At 44.7% G+C, this 18,994-nt stretch overlaps 1 protein-coding gene across 2 annotated transcripts in view; it reads right to left on the bottom strand.

Annotated features, from left to right (window-relative positions):
- LOC115151024 (neuron navigator 1) overlaps positions 1–18,994 on the bottom strand; it is a 152,862-nt gene that overhangs the window by 23,959 nt on the left and 109,909 nt on the right. The window contains exons 13-27 of one of the 2 annotated variants that reach the window (XM_029694926.1): positions 17,118–17,318; positions 16,405–16,457; positions 12,050–12,073; positions 11,536–11,613; positions 8,931–8,939; positions 8,133–8,216; positions 7,125–7,236; positions 6,886–7,004; positions 6,271–6,279; positions 4,585–4,796; positions 4,198–4,360; positions 3,346–3,520; positions 2,838–2,935; positions 2,618–2,713; positions 2,054–2,222 (exon numbers count right to left, since the gene is read on the bottom strand). In XM_029694926.1, the coding sequence (XP_029550786.1) occupies positions 2,054–2,222; positions 2,618–2,713; positions 2,838–2,935; positions 3,346–3,520; positions 4,198–4,360; positions 4,585–4,796; positions 6,271–6,279; positions 6,886–7,004; positions 7,125–7,236; positions 8,133–8,216; positions 8,931–8,939; positions 11,536–11,613; positions 12,050–12,073; positions 16,405–16,457; positions 17,118–17,318 (1,602 nt within the window). Of the gene's footprint in view, positions 1–2,053; positions 2,223–2,617; positions 2,714–2,837; positions 2,936–3,345; positions 3,521–4,197; positions 4,361–4,584; positions 4,797–6,270; positions 6,280–6,885; positions 7,005–7,124; positions 7,237–8,126; positions 8,217–8,930; positions 8,940–11,535; positions 11,614–12,049; positions 12,074–16,404; positions 16,458–17,117; positions 17,319–18,994 lie in introns of both variants that reach the window. The other variant, XM_029694927.1, reaches the window with a different exon arrangement.

Genomic DNA, 18,994 nt, shown 5'->3' with positions numbered 1-18,994 from the left:
AGTGGGAAATACTGGTGGCCCACCTTGGTGAAAGATGTGAGGCAAGGGTTCAGTTCGGTGTGCGCCCAGTGTAAGGCTCCTAGGCACCTGCCTAGAGGGAAATTACAGCCCCTCCCCGTTCCACAGCGACCATGGTCCCACCTGTCGGTGGATTTCCTCACCGATCTCCCGCCGTCTCAGGGGAACACCATGATCCTGGTCGTTGTGGATCGGTTCTCTAAGTCCTGCCATCTGCTCCCTTTACCCGGTCTTCCTACAGCCCTGCAGACCGCAGAGGCTCTATTCACCCACGTCTTCTGGCACTACGGGGTGCCTGAGGACATAGTCTCTGATCTAGGTCCTCAGTTCACGTCCCGGGTGTGGCGGGCATTTATGGAGCGATTGGGGGTTTCGGACAGTTTGACCTCAGGTTTCCACCCCGAGAGTAATGGGCAGGTAGAGAGGATTAATCAGGATGTGGGCAGGTTTCTGCGGTCCTACTGCCGGGACCGGCCAGGGGAGTGGGCAAGGTTCGTGCCATGGGCCGAGATGGCCCAGAACTCTCTCCGCCACTCCTCTACCAACCTATCGCCTTTCCAGTGTGTGTTGGATTACCAGCCGGTCCTGGAGCCAGACAGAGGCCCCTGCGGTAGAGGACTGGGTCCAGCGCTCTAGGGAGACCTGGAACGTCATTCAAGAATCCATTGAACGGGCCAGGGGACGACAGAAGGAGAGCGCAGACCGTCGCCGCAGTGAGGCCCCCGTGTTTACCCCGGGGGAGAGAGTCTGGCTCTCGACCCGGAACCTGCCCCTCCGCCTGCCCTGCCGGAAACTGGGTCCGCGGTTTGTGGGGCCATTTAAAGTCCTGAGGAGAATAAACAAGGTGTGTTACAGGTTACAGCTTCCCTCTTATTATCGTATTAACCTCTCGTTTCATGTGTCTCTCCTCAGGCCGGTGGTAGCTGGTCCGCTGCAGGACGCTGAGGTACAGGAGGTCCGTACACAGTCCGGTCCATCTTGGACTCCAGGCGCCGGGTAAGGGGCCTGCAGTACCTCGTGGACTGGGAGGGGTATGGTCCGGAGGAGAGGTGCTGGGTACCGGTGGAGGACATTTTGGACCCATCGCTGATTCGGGAGTTCCACAGCCTCCATCCGGATTGCCCTGCGCCTCGCCCTCCGGGGCGTCCTCGAGGCCAGCATCGGCGCGCGGTCAAGGGGGGGGGGGTACTGTCACAACATCGACGGAAGGTGGCGCCCCTCCTCGCCCGGGAGGCGCTCGGCGGTCGCCGTCGCCGGCCTACTAGCTGCCACTGATCCTCTTTTATTTTCTGTTGGTCAGGTCTAGTTTAGTTGGCACCTGTTTAGTATTAGTTCATTAGTGGGGGAGGGTTATTTAGTCATTATGTGTAGGTTTGTTCTTTGTGCGTGATTATTTTTCGTCATTGTGTTTGTTCTGAGGTGCAGGTGTTTTTTCCCTCTGCCTGTGGGTATTGTGGCAGCGTGTTTTGGGCTGCGTCCCTACGCTGCGTGCAGGCTGTTATTTGGGCATTTGTGTTGCTCTGCCCTGCCTTACCTGTTTTCTTGGCACGTGTGGATAATTTATTAAAATGACGTGTGTTCACAGACTTGTGTCTCCTGCGCCTGACTTCGACCCTCCTGCTTCCTTGAGCTCAGTGACACTCACGGCCAAAAACATGTGCTACAATGACCTTTGGGGTGAACATTAAGTCCATTGACTGTTTGCTGACCCTAAATATATATAACACAAGCTAGACACAAGCTGTCTTTTCCAATCGATGCTCAAAGAAATGACACAGAAAAAACTAACTTACTGTGATAATCAGTTAATAGTACATTAACAAATACCCTCTCCCTCAGAGCAATATTTTTCTACATCAGAAATGAAACTGCAGATTGTAGCTTACTTTTATAACAAGTATTTTGATCGTCACATTAAATAGATACAGTGATAAAGGGCATCCTTGTATTACATACCGGCCCTAAATAATGGTATATTTCCAGAAAATCATCATTATTCATAATTATACCATTATGATCCTAGTCAGGTACTGACCTTTGAGTGTGACAGTGATGCCGCTGGGCCCCTTGGAGACACAGCGTGAGGGCTGGCTCTCTGGCAGCTCCCCTCCCAGCACCCTCCTGATGTGGTTCATACTGTAGCTGTAGACAGAGTCTGTAGTAAGGCCCAGGCTGGAGGTGGGGTCCACCTTGGCTATGTACACCTGGGGGAGGAGAGAAGACAGGGGAGGCGAGAAGACAGGGGAGAGGAGATGAGTGGGGGCAGGTGAGAGGAGACATGGGAGATGACAGGGGAGAGGAGACAGGGGAGAGCAGAGGAGGGGAGGCAGAGGAGGGGAGAGGAGATGAGGGGAGCATTAGTGGTGTTGGGGAAAAGCAGACTGAGAACTTACAGATACAGATTAAACTCTAGCCAAAACCATGTCCTAATTGAGGAGAAAGGTAGTCCTGTATTTATGTGTGTTCTGTTTGTAGACATTATAACCCTACACCCTACCTTGTCATTTAAGTTTAAACAAATAACATTTTTAGGGTACATTTGCATCAACAATATATCCACTTTTGAATGTAAACAGTTGAGGTGCCTGTTGAGACTCACCTTAAAAGCCTGGCCAACAGCCGAGTCCAGCATAGGCCAGTCCATTCTCCCGTTAACCCTCACAGTTCCGATGAAGAAGTCTTGTTGTTTCACCTCCTGTTGAACGAGGACAGGAGCAGTGGAGAGGTTAAACGATTCACCATCATACTTATTGTAGAGGCCAGCTGAACTGAACAAGTCTGGCTCATACATAAATCATGAATCGTATAAATAGACTCACATCTTTGAAGACGCGCAGATTGGCCACGCGAACCACCACTCTCACACGAGTGTCGTCCCTGTGAGAGGGGAGGCTAACGGTGTCTGTCTGGAACACATCTGTTTCGAGAGAGAGAGAGAGAGAGAGAGAGAGAGAGAGAGAGAGAGAGAGAGAGAGAGAGAGAGAGAGAAAATGGTATGAATGGTAGTCAGCCGGAGAGACACTGGGTCAAGGAATAATCTAATGAGTGTCCTACATGCATGTCATAATTTTAACATGTCAAACACATAAACGTGGGTACACAGTGTCCTTGTGTTCTGTTAGACAGTTGTATGTTTACTTATCGCTGAGTTATGACCCTTTCACAGTGCAGGCTAAGGAGGGTTATTTAGCTGAAATGCTTTATGATAATTATCCCTAGTCTCAGATAAAACATTTTCTTTTTTTTAAGAATTCATGGAAGTTCATTCAGTCTTAAGACTTGTTGAGTGATGACTGTGTTCCTCTAGTTACTGATGCCAGGCCTCACCAGAGGGGCTGCCCTCTCCCAGACTCATGCTGAAGGTCTTGGTCAGAGACATGGCAACAGATTGGCGTGGCGAGGCGGTGCCCAGTGACGCCAGGCCGGAGGACTGGGAGGTGGAGGTGGAGGGACCGCCTGTCTTCAACTGGTCATTCTCTGCCTTCAGGTTCTCCACTGTCATCTGCAGGCAGGAACACAGTGTAGGATTAGGGGTGTACTTACAGACCTACTTAATGAGGGGAAGGAATCCTGTAGGGCCGTAATGGGGTCAGGGTCAGAGGCCAAACCGCACAAACCATAACTATATCTACGTTACAGTAGACATCATTGGGTAAGACTAAGACACACAGACACATGCAGGCATGCATGCTCACACACCTCGCACACACACAGGAGTCCTGCACCGGTCAGTTGTTTGGAACCACACCCACGCCACATCAATTCCAAGCCCCACCCGATATAGACATCAGTACAGATTTTTCTACCCAAATTGACTTTCTACCGAAAGGCGATCAGTGACCCGCTGAATAACATACATTTATATCATTGTTTTTATGAGCTAGGCTAGCCAGGGAAAGTACACTTGGCAACGTATTCTCCAATGAGGGCGATGAAACATACGTTTCAGCACCACACAAATAATGGAAAGTTCCTTGATCCACTGTGTGCGTGACTGGTAGCCTATATGTCTGCCTCACCGCTCACAGGATGGAATTTGCAACACATTGCAACACAACATGCTCCTGGGTTTGTATATTTTTTTTAAAAGATCTCGATTTAAAACGTTTTCGACGCAATATCATTCTGAACCGTGAGCCGAGCCGTGGGTGTCCAACCCGTTGCAGGACTCACACACACCTGCATGTTGTTCATGGCCTCCTGCAGCTGTTCCAGCTGGTGGGCGGAGCTAAGGGCCTCCAGGCGGATGTCTGTCAACTTCCTCTCCTTCTCCCAGAGGGCCGAGCGCAGCGTGGTCACCACCTTCTCATCCCCTGGGGGCTCCTCGCCTCCTTCACACAGTCTGGAGAAGAAGAGAAGAACACACCTTGCTTAGACTGAAAAGAGGTGGCAGGTACCGCTTCAATTTCATTGAACTGTATGATAGAGATGAATAAGAGAGATAACGTTACATGACATTCATACGTGCCATTTGGTGCCCATTTGAAAAATGTTTCTTATGGAAGCAAAACATGATTCAGACTGGAAGGGCACCAGAGGGGATCAGGTTGTGTGAATTGACCTTACCCAGAGGAAGATGCAGAGACAGAGGACCTCATCATGGAGGGAGGGTTGTCCCCATTTCCATCTCCCTCCCCATCCCTGTCCACGTGGTGGATGGGGATTTTAGGAGAGGAGGGTGCAGAGGAGTCTGGCGTGGCGATCTCCTCGATGTCAGCGTATGACGCAGAGAGCTTGGACCCCTTCTTACTGAACGCCTTGTTAAAGGAACTCCTCAGCTATACAGAGAAATACATAGATAACAGAGATGAGAATTAAAGACTGATGGGGCACCCAGAGAGCATCACAATGAACACCTGTGACTTCTGTTTCCATCCCTGTATTTGTTGATGCATTCGACCTTTGATGCGTCTCAAATGGCACCCTTTCCCCTGTATAGTGCACTACTATATGAGGAAAGGGTGTTATTTGACACGTACAGCTATTCTTCATCAAAATCACAGCAGGGGTCTTTTTGTGTTTATTTGGAAGTCATTACTTGGCTTTGATTTTGACACTTGAATATTTAGCCAGTAGGAAAGAAAAAAACACGCTGTCCTCAAAATCCCCAAATCTCCCGACCCCTATACTGGTGTCCTCTTTTCTTTGGTGCAGCAGGTTAATGTGAGACCGGTGTTGTCCTCTATTCTGAGGTGAAGCGGGGTAAATGTGAGAACCCAAGGCTAATCTAGGGTGGGGGTAAATTTCATAAAAATTCCAGTCAACTCAAAAAGTAAACCAAATTCCAATTCCAAATTGTCCTAACTGAAAAGCATTGAATAGAATTGGAATTTCAGTGTACTTCCTGAATTGACTGGAATTTAAATGGAATTTACCCCAACCCTGCAGAACACTAGTCATGGGATGCAGTCCTATGGACGTAGTCCACGCAACATGAACATAACCTAGCAGATTTGTCTGTAGGGAACAGAGCACATAGAAATAAGCATCTGGCGATGAGACAGAGATGTTCACTAGACTTATGTTCACTAAGTTCTGTCCAATGAGGGGGAAGGAAGAGAGAAAAGAACTGCCCCATTGTGGAAAAAGCCGCGAGCGCTGTACAGACCGTACAGATTTCAGTTGTTGCTCCTCATTTGGTCATGATTCTTGCAAGGCTTTTGTGTTTATGTTCACTTTGTTCACAGTAGAACCCTATATGAGGAATTATCCACATTTCTTAAGTGTCTGTACTGTCTGTACAGTTATGATTCGACAATACATACGCTTTAAAAAAAAAAAGTGTTGAGTTTGACATTTTGTAATGATATGTCAAATATGAGGACTGCTGTACCACAACAAAAACAACAGAAAATGGCTGGGGTGACTATATCACAAAAAGTTTATTTTGTCCTCTGGCAAAAAAATGTCACCATCATTCACTAACTTTCACACTAGCTTTGCATGAAATCAAAACTTCTCTGGACACTAAACCAAACAGAATTTGAAAACAACATTTGTTGTCGTCTGATTATCCAATTTACTTTGTAATTTCTGAATCATTTATCTGCCTTATATTTACTGTAAATGGTATACATAAAAATGTATGCTACCGTAACGTACAGTTAGTGAATGAAGTGGATCTAGCTAGGTTTAATATGGGATGAAAAACCACACAGCTTTTCCAAATATCTAACAAGTATGACTCATCGGTGCAGGGAGGGAGGGAGGGAGAGAGGGAGACTTGGGGCTCTTACAATATCCACTACTCACCTCAAAGACCTGAATAAAATACAGTAGCAGGGAAGCATGAGAAAGAGATCAGAGAGGAGTCATACTTAATATCAGATTTGGAGAGAGAGAGAGAGAACCCACACATGCAGGAGCACAGACACAGAGAGAGTGGCTGGATGGTTTCTCTCCATTCAATGCAAAACATAAATTAGGATTCTAAAATGTAGCAATCCTATTCTATGCCAATCTCCTAACTTCATGATGTTGCTATTTTATAAGCTCTTTAGAATGTTTGTTGGTTTATAGCTTGTGTAAAACATGTTATGTAGAGCTTATGTAGAGTTTATGAATGCTTTATGAATACACACATTAGCTAGATCATGTAAAGTGAAGTAAAGTTACCCACTTTGCTTGTTACTAGCCAGTCAGTGGTAAACTCTTGGTATAGTGAACTCCAGGAAGTCAAATTGTAGGTTTTCGCAACGTTGGACACCAATAGGCCGATCAAATCCCATTGATCCAAAATCCAGACCGTTTTGGCAAGACAGTACCACTGCCCTGACCCTAGTGAGAGGGTTTTCTCATAGAACCAGAAACCCAATTAGAATCCTGATTCTAATTCCTTATTATATTTAGACGGTTCTGTGCTCTCACCCAGCTCTTCTTCTTCTTCTTGGCCTCCTGCTCCTTCAGACTGCCCATGCTGGAGTGGCTGGTGATGCTGTTCAGGCTGGAGATGCTCTCGGAAGAGTTCTGCCTCTTCATCTGCAGCTCTGGAGAGACAAGAGGAGCTAGTGAGGGTGGTGAAGACGAGAAAAACTGGTCTGGAGAAGAGAAGGAATGGTCAGAGGGATTATATTGAAACAACGTTAGACCCTTGGTTGGCTCCCTACCTTTAGGAGGGATGTCAGGGTTGCTGAGGGCCACATGGATTATATCCTGTGCCTCTGTGTTCTTCGTCTTCAGAATCTCTATGGTCTCCTTCAGATCAGTCAGCTCAGAGTCCTACAAGGAAACAGGACCAATACATTACAACTGTCTGTTGCCTCTAGGGTTGCAGAATTCTGGTAACTTTCCCCAAATTCCCAGAAATCCTGGTTGGAAGATTCCCGGAAGCAGGAAATCGGAGAATCCTCGAACCAAGATTTCTGGGAAAACCTGGGAATTTTGTGGAAGTTACAGGAATTTTGCAATCTTACTGATGTTGAGAGAGGACTCCCTACTGTATATCTTCTGGGCTAATGTACGCCATTGAGCAGCTGACAGCAGTCCTACACGGGGGGACTGACTATGGTGTGTCTATGGTGTCTCAGACCTGAATGCTTGAAGGATTGTGCCGAGTGGCTGGTGAAAACAAGACCTTAGCACCATGTCAACTTTTGACCTAGATTTAATTTCCTGTCCTCCTGACAGTCTTTGTCCTCTGCTCTCCAACAGGATGATACAGTTAGACGATGCCAGGGCTTTGGGGTGGTCATGCGGATAACGCTCAAGGGCATGTTGTGGTCCAGGATGTTAGCCTTGACTGTCAAAACACACTGAGGAGATCAGACTCTGTCTACACTCTACGCTCACTTAGCTCTCAGCCTTCTCATAGAACAAAAGTCAAACTGGTTCATTTGTTTGAAAAACTATTGGTTAAACATGAATTCTCCAGATGCATTCTTTTATGAAATTCTCACAACTTGAAGCTCTGTTTGCTACAACTAATCATGGTGAACTGGAAAGAGCGCTGAATAATAAACATATTTTATGGACATTTATTTTACATTGATTGGAAAGAGCTGGACAGTAAATTAATAGCGCAGAACTCTGCTCCATTGAAGTTTTGGAAAATAATCCCCCCCCATCGTGGAAGGATGTAAGAGAGGGCAGAATAATGCAGCTGCATTTACCGGTACCTTCTGCTCCTGGCTGACCGACAGGCTCTGCAGACGTGACGTCATCAGTTGCAGGCTCTGCTCGAACGCTGCTACCAAATTAGCCTTCAGAGAGAGAAAGACAGAGAGAGAGAAAGAGCGGTCGAGAAGAGAGAGGGGGAAAGAGGGAGAGAAAGAGAGAACACAGAGATGAGTCACTGCAGTTTAGAGGCCGCAGGCACCACAGGCTCACTGCACATCAAGCAAATGGCTTTCTCCATCTGCCAGGAGGAGAGGAGGGCGGGGTGAAGGGATGGACAGCTGTGGAGGATGAAAGGAAGGGAGGAGAGGAGAGGAAGGTGGGGTGTGAGTGAGTGAGTGAGAGGTGACTGGATTATGGCACTGGGGCACAGGCCTCTCCAACCTGATGTAGCATAGGAGACCGTTCTGAACCCTCATAGTAGTGAATGTGACTCTAATGTAATAGAGTAACAATAAACCTCAGCCGTTTTAACTTATATGGTATGTGTATGTATCTTGTAACAAGGCTACCATCTTTACATTCTCTTACATCTCAACATTGGCTACTTTTTACATGACAATTGTAAAGTACAGAAGCTTATTTAAAACTCAAACTACATATATGCTATCATCCACATGATTCAAGGTAGGTGTCGAGGCCTGGCTGGCGCCGCCACACGGCGACTAAAACAGGAACCTCAGCACCAGGTCAGTCTGTTAGCCTGCGGAACGGGATGGACGGTCGGAGAGAGCGAGAGAGAGTCATGCGACAGCGAAGGACGGAGGAGGGATCTGGAAGCAACAGACAGTCCAACAAACCTGGCCTAGCTGCTACACCCAGCATCCAGAGGTGTGGGTCAGCGGCCAGCAGGCAGGGGGCAGCAAAGAGTCCAGAACCAGCGGTCAATACAGCCAACAGTGGAGGAGAGAGGGACAGTGGCGTTAGGCCGGGATCACACTCCTCGCATGCACCCACATACAGTATGTGCACGCGCACACACACACGCATGAACACACACAACCTAGACACACACACAGACATTGGGCCAGAGAGCTAATTACAGTAATAATAAATTACAGTTAATAGCGACATCATACAATTTATCACATAATAAAGAGACAATAATCCAGTGGGTAAGCAAAAGTATAATTTTTCCTACTGTGTAGGTTTTTATGAATTGTTTTATAAATACTGTTTATTCATGTATTAATACTGAACCAAGGTCTGTGGTCATATCATATATCATATCATATCAATCATGCAGTAGCAGCAACACACTCAGGTTAGAGGGTTAGACCAAGTTAAAGGGTATTGCCAATGGACAGTGTTAGTACTGTAGTGGACTTGACTTTCTTTGCTTAAACAGCATGCAACATAGTCATCAAGTGCAGTTCCTGAAAAGAGTTTTGGATTGGTCGGTACCTGCCAAGATTTCATGTCTCTTTCAGCATGAACACATAGAGTACATGGCAGTCTGTCACTCACTCTCGTAACACATCAAATATATGTAGCATCTAGTTGGCGGATTGTTAGGCTGAGGTGTGAGAAGTAGGGGCAGGGAGGGGGGAAAGGGTGATGGGGTGAGGGGCGGATGGGGAGGTATAGTGCAGAGAGAATAAAAGGGGTTGTGGCAGTACAGGGGAGAGAGAAGAGATTGTTGGGGGTGCAGCGCGGCTGGTTTACCCCCTGTGGGCCCAGCCTGGCCTCAGAACTATACGAAACATACTTTACGTATTTCTGAGTACCTCCAATATGTATGATACCTACTAATGGTCTAGTTACTTTAGACAGAAACAAAAAGTAGAGAGGTTGCTCGGGGAGGATAGTCGAGCGTGATCCGTGACCGTCTAGCAATCCAAAGGTTGCGTGTTCGAGTCGCGTCGGGACAATTGTAGCATTTTAGCTAAGCCTTCCTCTAACCCTTATTCTAAACTTAACCCAATTCACCTAACCTGCTATGTAAATTAACCTAATCTTTGTCGTTTTAGTTCCCCTAACCTTTCACATAAATGATTCTAACCATTGTTGTTAGTTCACCTAACCACCAGCGTAAATTCTCCCCATAATTCTCCTTTGTTTGTTATGACGCAACAAGAAACTTGGTCTCAGAGAAAGACCTATCCCATACGTCCACCATTACGTATGATAAATTACATCATAGAATTCATATGCTATTGTACGGCAGGGTAAGACGCATGATACTATACGTCCTCTAATTCATATGATATTGTATGACGACTATTCCATTCATAATGTAACCTAAAGTAACATAACATATCATACTATATAGAGTCTCATACATTTACGTACAGAATAATACGAATTGCCCTGAGACCATGTTGTGCCTATGGTTCATAAATCTCCACCAGCATTGCTGGCTGTACTGGGTACGGGTAAGGAGCGGGGGCCAGAGCCAGCCTTTAGTAGGCTAACCATAGTTGGCAAGGGCCAAAGCCAGCTTTAACCAGCACAACGTACAGCTATGAGCAGGCCAAGGTGGGAATTTATCCCATCTAGAACACTATAGGTTTATGTCTGCTTACCATCTAGAACACTATAGGTTTATGTCTGCTTAGTAACTACAACAATGGACAGAAGATTTTCCCTTGTGCGGTCACATGACCGGGGAAAACTCTTGACCCAAGATTTAACCAATACTAGCTTAGTTTTAGCTTAATTTTCATTGATTGGATTTCGGTCTACGAGTTAGATTGCGTTCTATGCATTCAACACTGGGCATAAATCTATCAAAGCCAGCATCATATCTGATCTCACCCTCTCCACTATGCATGCTTTCCTATCATAGCTCAACATCAGTTTAATCAATGCCTAATGATCCAGGCGCTTTAAATATCTTCATAAAAATATCAAAATTTGTCTGACATGGTTTTTGTGTTGGTTTGTGCGTTAATAAAGACCTCATCACAATGTCTTGCACCCAGAGACAGGTTAATTCATATTATTAGATGACTCTTAACAGACTTGGATTCAGTCTCATTCAGCTCCCATCAATCATATGTCCCAACACAGACATAAAGACACGTGTTTTTATATTGAAAACAAACAAATGGATCCTGCTACCATGGTATGTGAGACTGCTGTTAACAGAGACTCTCACGATCAATCAAAATAGAATCATGGTAGAACATAATAGAATCGTGATAGAACAAAGGTGTGTCAGTTTGTTCATTAGTCAGCCATATAGATTGTCTGGTAGCCAGACCGCCTTAGCCAACTTCTTTGCCATTTAGCCAACAATAAAGGAGTAGCATACAGTACCATTGTTTTGATTTGGCCAGACTTAGGCTACATACCGGTGCGAGACTTTGCACCTGTTGACTGGAAACTAGATAACGGCAGAAACAAATATGGCCACCATATAGAAGCTCAGAGGTTAAAAGGTGAGAAGCCTGTTCTACATACGTTGGCAGACAGCTGGGTGGTCAGGTTGGCCACTTTTTCCTGGGAGTTCTCCAGCTCGCGTCTCAGCTTGCGGATTTGCTGTAAAGAAGACAACAGCAAGGTCCTTTAGAAAGGCAGAGCAGGCAAAGATCATACCTTATAATTTACGGACAGATGGCCTGACAATTTACTTACTTCTCCACATCTCAAAGCGCCTTACACTGTATGGTAGTACATGGAATGAGTTATTGGCTGGGTAAGGTGCATGACACTAAATAAGCTTATGGGAGAACATGAAATTATAAAGTAATAACTTCATGAAAAACAATAGAAACAATGGTTGCTGGACAGCATGCCGAGTTACTCTGAACATGCTAAATGAATTACAATTCTTTGGGGGGAAAACAACGTTTCTGATCCCTGAAGCACAGCTGAACGGATGGAGGTGAGCGGTACGGATGGACGAGAGCGAACGAGATGATATTTGGAAGATGAAGACAAGGGAGAGTTGAAGAGCAGAACATGTTAGCCTTACCTCTCCTTGTATCCTCTCCTCGGTCTTAGAGAGCATAGTAGGACAGAAAGAAGAAACGAGAAGAAAGCAGATAGAGTGAACTTGGGAGTAGTCGAGGTTACGGTGGGTTGTGGTAGTCTAACGGTAGCTCAGGTACAATCCTAAGTTTATAGAGGGCAGGGGATTCAGACTGCATCTTGTAAGAGTTCAGCAGGGTAAAGGCAGGATAGAATACACCCTAAAATAATGGCTGTATATAAGGATATACTTGATATGGGTATCAGTAGCAGTCAAACCACAACTTGCAAGCCTTAGTAGTTCATGAGAGGTGAGGTTTTATAGAATTTAAACATCATGGTAAAGACCTTGATAAACAGGTAACTGCCAAAATAAAGGAAACACCAACATAAAGTGTCTTAATAGGGCGTTGGGCCACCGCGAGCCGCCAGAACAGCTTCAATGCATAGATTGGCATAGATTCTACAAGTGTCTGGAACTATATGGCTGGTCTTTTGACCAAACAGATCAGCTCTGAAAAAGATATGTTGTGACAAGTTCTGGGGATCTATTTTCGGCTGGCGGTAAAGAGGTGTAACTTTTAAACGCACGCTAGTTTATAAGGGATGGATCGAAATGTACAGAAAGGGGAGGGTTTAGTATTTTGTTAATCTAGTCCAGGGGAGGGTCATGTAATTTGTAATGGATGAAATTTCAATATTTGTCAGTGTTTTCGAATGAGTTGCTTATTGGGATATATATCGATGTGTGCCCGATGCCGCCCATAATCTGATTCTCCGCTGGGCAAGCAATATCAAGTGCGCCTTCAGGCTCTTTAGTGTGGTCTCAATCAAATTATCCATAGGCTACAAAGTGCATGCTCGGAGAAGCACAGAGCGAAGTTATATTTCTAAGATATCTGCTGGGACGGTGTAAATACAAATAGGATACACTACACACTGCAATGAATATTCCGATTCTGAGCCCCGCCCAACTCTGCTCTTTCTGATCAAACACTTTTTTGTGTGCTGCCTAACCAATGGCTCTACCTACGATGGCAGTCCAGGAGGAGAGTCAAAGGCTTTTTCCGAATGTTTTTATGTATTAGGCCTAGTCCCAAAAATGCAGTATCTTGCGTGTGGTCTCGCCTATAGCTTATGTTTAGTTCAGTTTGAAAAGGAGATCGCGAAGAGGAGAAGGAGGACTGGAGGTCAACTTTGATAGCTTGCTACGATTATAATTGATTTTATTAAAAGCAATGCGTTTCTTGCCCATTATGATATATCCATAGATTTGTCAGTGAATTCCTCCACCCACCACGCACTCTTTACACTCTTCCACCCACCACGCACCTCTGCGTCAGTGAAGGGCTGTTAAGTTAAAACTAAGACTCGGATTGAGGGGGTATGAGAGGGTATGCCATAGGTCTACCATTTATTAAAGAAATTGGCACAAAGCACAGGCCTACTCAATGTTAGCTTAAGATTTTGAAGAAAATAACACGGATCCAATGATATAAAGTGATCTATAATAGTGCATTATGCTAGAAACAAGCTGTAAAATACCTGGGAAAGACGTGATTCTGATGCATATGGGGATATCATTGTTTAGTTTCTTCGACATTCAGAGGCTGACCTCTACCCTCTATTGCTGAGGAGACAAAAAATGTACTTTGCTTAGGAAGTAATCAAATTCTGTCTCTATCAATTTATTAAGCTATTCACTTTCTGTACAATAGATGTTTAAACCCAGACAGCTTTTAGGGAAACACTTGTGACCTTCTCTCGTTGGGTTAAGCCACAGAAGAAGAGTAGCCAGCAGGTAAAGTTCACATTAATCTGCATCGGTATGCCTATTCTGTCTGGGGTGGAAAGGTACTCAGATTGCTAAGGACGTCTCAGATTTAATTATTTGGAAATAAAGATTGTTTCGTTGCAAACAAGACACACTGATTTGGCATTGGATAAATATAATAAGATGAACACATAGGCCTATCTCTGTCCATTCTTAGCCTGTAATTTTTGGTAATTTGTGTGATATTAAAAAAATTCTGCTAACATGTAAAATGACACAACATTGCATTAAATGTTTATGAGGCCATTTTTTCCTCGGACCTGCAAATACGATGATAGATTAATGAAATGCTTTTACTATAAATTAGATCTTTCCACCTCTACTCTTGTCCACAGTGGTCTGCAAACCCACAACCTTCTGGCCTGCAGCCCTGTGCGCTTTCAAAATTCCTGCGTTGCCATGTAATGCTTACAGGACGAAGGACAGTTTCTAAAACTGCATATCTAAGGCTCTGGTCTGTCCAAGAAGTGAGGGTAAATGGTAGACATGTTCTCTGCTATCCACTTTGTTTTCATTATTATTTGGGGTTTAGGGGTCACTTTTTTTTTCTTCAAGTGTTCATGGAGGGTTTAAGCAAAATATACTTGCTGAATGAAGGGCCATCGATTTTCATTTCAGAAAGGTCAGATTTTCTCCATGTGACCCTTATTATAAATAACATTTACTCACTGAGTTTTATTCATTATTTTGTCCAGCTTCTGTGAAAAGTTTGGACTCAGTTTGGTATGGAAGGTGTCAGTGACTGTAGGAAGCCTGTTTAGGAACATCAAGTTATTTAAAAAAGACTGTTAATTGTTTTTTATTGATCATTTTGCATTTTACACTTTCCTCTGTTGGACCTAACTTTCAAATTGTGGGAATTCCGATCGCTGTCCGTGGTGCTGAATCCGCTTGTAGACTATATTTGCCTGTTTGTTTGTTTACCTTTCACGTGGCAAAGTCACTACTGGCCATATCAACGAACATGGTAGGCTACAGCTATATATTTGAGAGCCGTACCGGTGAGTGGACATTCCCCCTTTCTCTATATATTGGATATTTTTCCAGCTCCTATGAAAAGTTTGGATGTGTGTAAAACCCATCATTGTCTATGTTGTCTTAGGCCTAATATTATACGCCCATGGGGAGCAATTATGGTGCCTGTAACTGTATTTAGACATAGCATATTCGAAACAAGTTCTTGTTTCGTTTTATTAGAATTTGATTCAAATTATTCACTCTCTTTTTAGGTTAACTTAAAAGTTAACTTAATCGTGCTTATTGACGTTTGGCATGTCCATAGCTCAAATATAATGCATTTTACAGTAGGCCTATATCAGTGGGAATGCTATGTTAACAATATATTTCTATATTGTAGCCATGCAATTGCTGTTCAAAAACAAATACGGGATAGGACTACATTTTGTTATTTGTTTCTGTAGGCTATTTAACAAATGTCCTTGCTATAATTGAACCTCGGGACGTCCCTACCCCCCCATTAAAGTTTACATTTAGCATGGTTTGGTAAAGTTTAGGCTATAATGGACAAGGATACTAGGCAATAAATAAAAGATAGTAAAATCTATTTAGTTCTGATTGGCCAGTAAGGGCTCAAGCCTCGACATACCTTCAACTTGCTTATTTCTCAAAACCTAGCCCTTTAAAGCCACCGCCAGCTCCTGCGCCCATAATTCTGGTTGAGAAAATAGGAAACACCCCCGAACCTATAGCTCTACCACCAGCACTTAAGATTTACCATTGCGTTAGGTTTCTTAAAATACAGCCCCTGATGTGATTAGTCAAAAGACCAATTAGTGGTACAAATATTGGCTGCCTGTGTAAACACAGCATATTGGTGGGATGCAACACCATTCTTCCACTTGAAATTCCATAATTTGGTGTTTGTTGATGATGGTGGAAAACGCAGTCTCAGGCGCCCTCCAGAATCTCTCATAAGTGTTCAATTGGGTGGAGATCTGAAAACTGAGACACACATGCACACACACCCTATAAAACCTCCTATGATCCTTTGAGACCCCTCTTTCAAAGTCATTGAGATCTCTTCTTCTAGACATGGTAGCCCAAATAATGACCCTACACATGATGGGATGTTAATTGCTTAATTAACTCAGAAACCACAGCCATGAGGAAGCACCTGCTTTCAATATACTTTGTATTCCTCATTTACTGAAGTGTTTCCTTTATTTTGGCAGTTATCTGAACGTAAACAATGGCCAAAATTTGGAAAAGGAGAGAAAACCCAATGTTCTGAGGTAAAAAGTTGTCTTTGAACAAGGTTTCAGCTCTGGAATGCCTCAGTGGCATCTCACTTCACTTCAGGCATGTTTTCAATCAAAGACAGAAAAACTACATGGCTGTATTTGTACAGTTGGCTAGCCAGGCCTGGCACTGTTCCGGTTGTATCACACACATTCATGTCATTGTGATGGGATCCAACAGTTATAATCATGAAAGTATGTCCTGTGGGCACACAACAGCTGAGCACAATAACTATTTCTGGATTATTCAATAATTCTATTACTCACAGAGGAATAGTTGGATGAAGTGTTGGATGCCAAGGACAGGACAGAGCCATGGACTAAAAGAGGTAGAAAAAGAGAGAACAAACACATAACATAGTTTAGTATTGAAATATGCCATACTCATACTTCACAGAATATGCTAACAATATGACTAATCTATCGTTGTTCAGATTTTTAAACACAACGTTATATCCAGTAAACCTGCTACTGTGTGTGTGTGTGTGTGTGTGTGTGTGTGTGTGTGTGTGTGTGTAGATTTACAAGGTATAAATGACAGTTTACTTGTGGCAGTATATAAGTACTTCACAGAAAACAACATACAACATAATCCAACGCAGACAACATTGAAGAAGAAATAAATTACTTCAGAGAAGTGATAGAGACAAACTGGGTCTCTCGCTCTCTGCCTCACCCTCTACCTCCCTCTTTCTGTACTGAGGACACAGCCTCAAGGACACTACTAGAGTCAAGGGTTGTCTAGGCCGGGGCCTGAAACATCAGGGGAATGTTCAGGTTCCCTAAAATATATTCAGCGAGTAAAAAACCTTAACACACTCAAATGGCAATTGGAATTTCAATTCATTCCCTGAGTTTAACTTTATCAACTGAGGGCCCCAGTAGTAGACTGACAACCCAAAAGGGACTAGCCTTAGAAATGGAGCCATAGTGGCTAGCCATAAAAAAGGAAATGATATATCTGTATACAGGTATCTTACATGTGCTAGCTGTCTCGCAGTCATCTGCGGGCTCGCGGTCACGGAAGGATCCAGAGCGCATCATGCTCTTGGGCCGGTCGGCCAGTGACATGCTGCTGCCCAGTGGAGAGGAGCCGTACAGGTCGAAGGCCGCGTCATTGGTGGGGATACTGTTGGAGCGGGTTATCCTGGGGACACAGGCACCGCTCGGGATGGGGGAAACTGGGAAGACAGGAAGGTTGGCATGCGTAAGAGGCAGACTGACACAGTACAATGAGGCAGTAAGTACACCACATACTCACGCACTTACACATACCTGCATGCGCACGCACGCACGCACGCACGCACGCACGCACTTACACATACCTGCATGCACGCACTTACACATACCTGCATGCACGCACTTACACATACCTGCATGCGCACGCACGCACGCACTTACACATACCTGCATGCACGCACTTACACATACCTGCATGCACACACACACACACACACACACACACACACACACACACCCCTGATGAGTCAGTGTAAAGAGACACTCAGGGTCCACAACGGTCAACATGTATAAAATCGAACACACAGCCATGCAATCTCCATAGGGAAACATTGGCAGTAGAATAGCCTTAATGAAGAGCTCAATGACTTTCAACGTGGCACCGTCATTAGATGCCACCTTTCCAAAAAGTGAGTTTGCCCTGCTAGAGCTGCCCATGTCAACTGTAAGGGCTGTTTTTGTGAAGTGGAAACATTTAGGAGCAACAACGGCTCAGGCGCAAAGTGGTAGGTCACACAAGCTCCCAGAACAGAACCGCTGAGTGCTGAAGTGCGTAAAAATCGTTTGTCCTCGGTTGCAACACTCACTACCGAGTTCCAAACTGCAGCTGCAAGCAACGTCAGCACAAGAACTGTTCGTCATGAGCTTCAAAAATGGGTTTCCATGGCCCGAGCAGCTGCACACAAGCCTATGATTACCATGCGCAATGCCAAACTTTGGCTGGAATGGTGAAAAGCTCAAAGCCATTGGACTCTGGAGCAGTGGAAACGTGTTCTCTGGAGTGATGAATCACGCTTCACCATCTTGCAGCCCGATGGATGAATCTGGTTTTGGCGGATGCCAGGAGAATGCTACCTGCCCCAATGCATAGTGACAACCTTAAAGTTTGGTGGGGGAGGAATAATGGTCTGGGGCTGTTTTTCAAGGTTCTGGCTGGGCCCTTTAGTTCCAGTGAAGGGAAATCTTAATGCTACAGCATACAATGACATTCTAGACGATCCTGTGCTTCCAACTTTGTGGCAACAGTTTGGGGAAGGCCCTTTCCTATTTCAGCTTGACAAAACCCCTGTGCACAAATGGTTTGTCGAGATTGGTGTGGAAGAACTTGACTGGACTGCACAGAGCCCTGATCTCAACACCATCGAACACATTTGGGATGAATTGGAACGCAAACTGCGAGCCAGGCCTAATCGCCCAACATCAGTGCCTGACCTCACTAATGCTCGTGGCTGAATGGAAGCAAGTCCCCGAATGGAAGCAAGTCCCGCAGCAATGTTCCAACCTCTAGTGGAAAGCCTTCCCAGAAAAGTGGATTCAGTAAAGGAGGAACCAACTCCATATTAATGCCCATGATTTTGGAATGAGATGTTTGACGAGCAGGTGTCCACATACTTTTGGGCATTTAGTATATATATACTATATACACTTCTCAAAAAAATAAAGGGAACACTTAAACAACACAATGTAACTCCAAGTCAATCACACTTCTGTGAAATAAAACTGTCCACTTAGGAAGCAACACTGACAATAAATTCCACATGCTGTTGTGCAAATGGAATAGACAACAGGTGGAAATTATAGGCAATTAGCAAGACACCCCCAATAAAGGAGTGGTTCT

Source organism: Salmo trutta, chromosome 16, assembly GCF_901001165.1.
Source record: "Salmo trutta chromosome 16, fSalTru1.1, whole genome shotgun sequence".
NCBI lineage: Eukaryota > Metazoa > Chordata > Actinopteri > Salmoniformes > Salmonidae > Salmo > Salmo trutta.
This window is presented reverse-complemented; position numbering and strand designations above follow the sequence as displayed.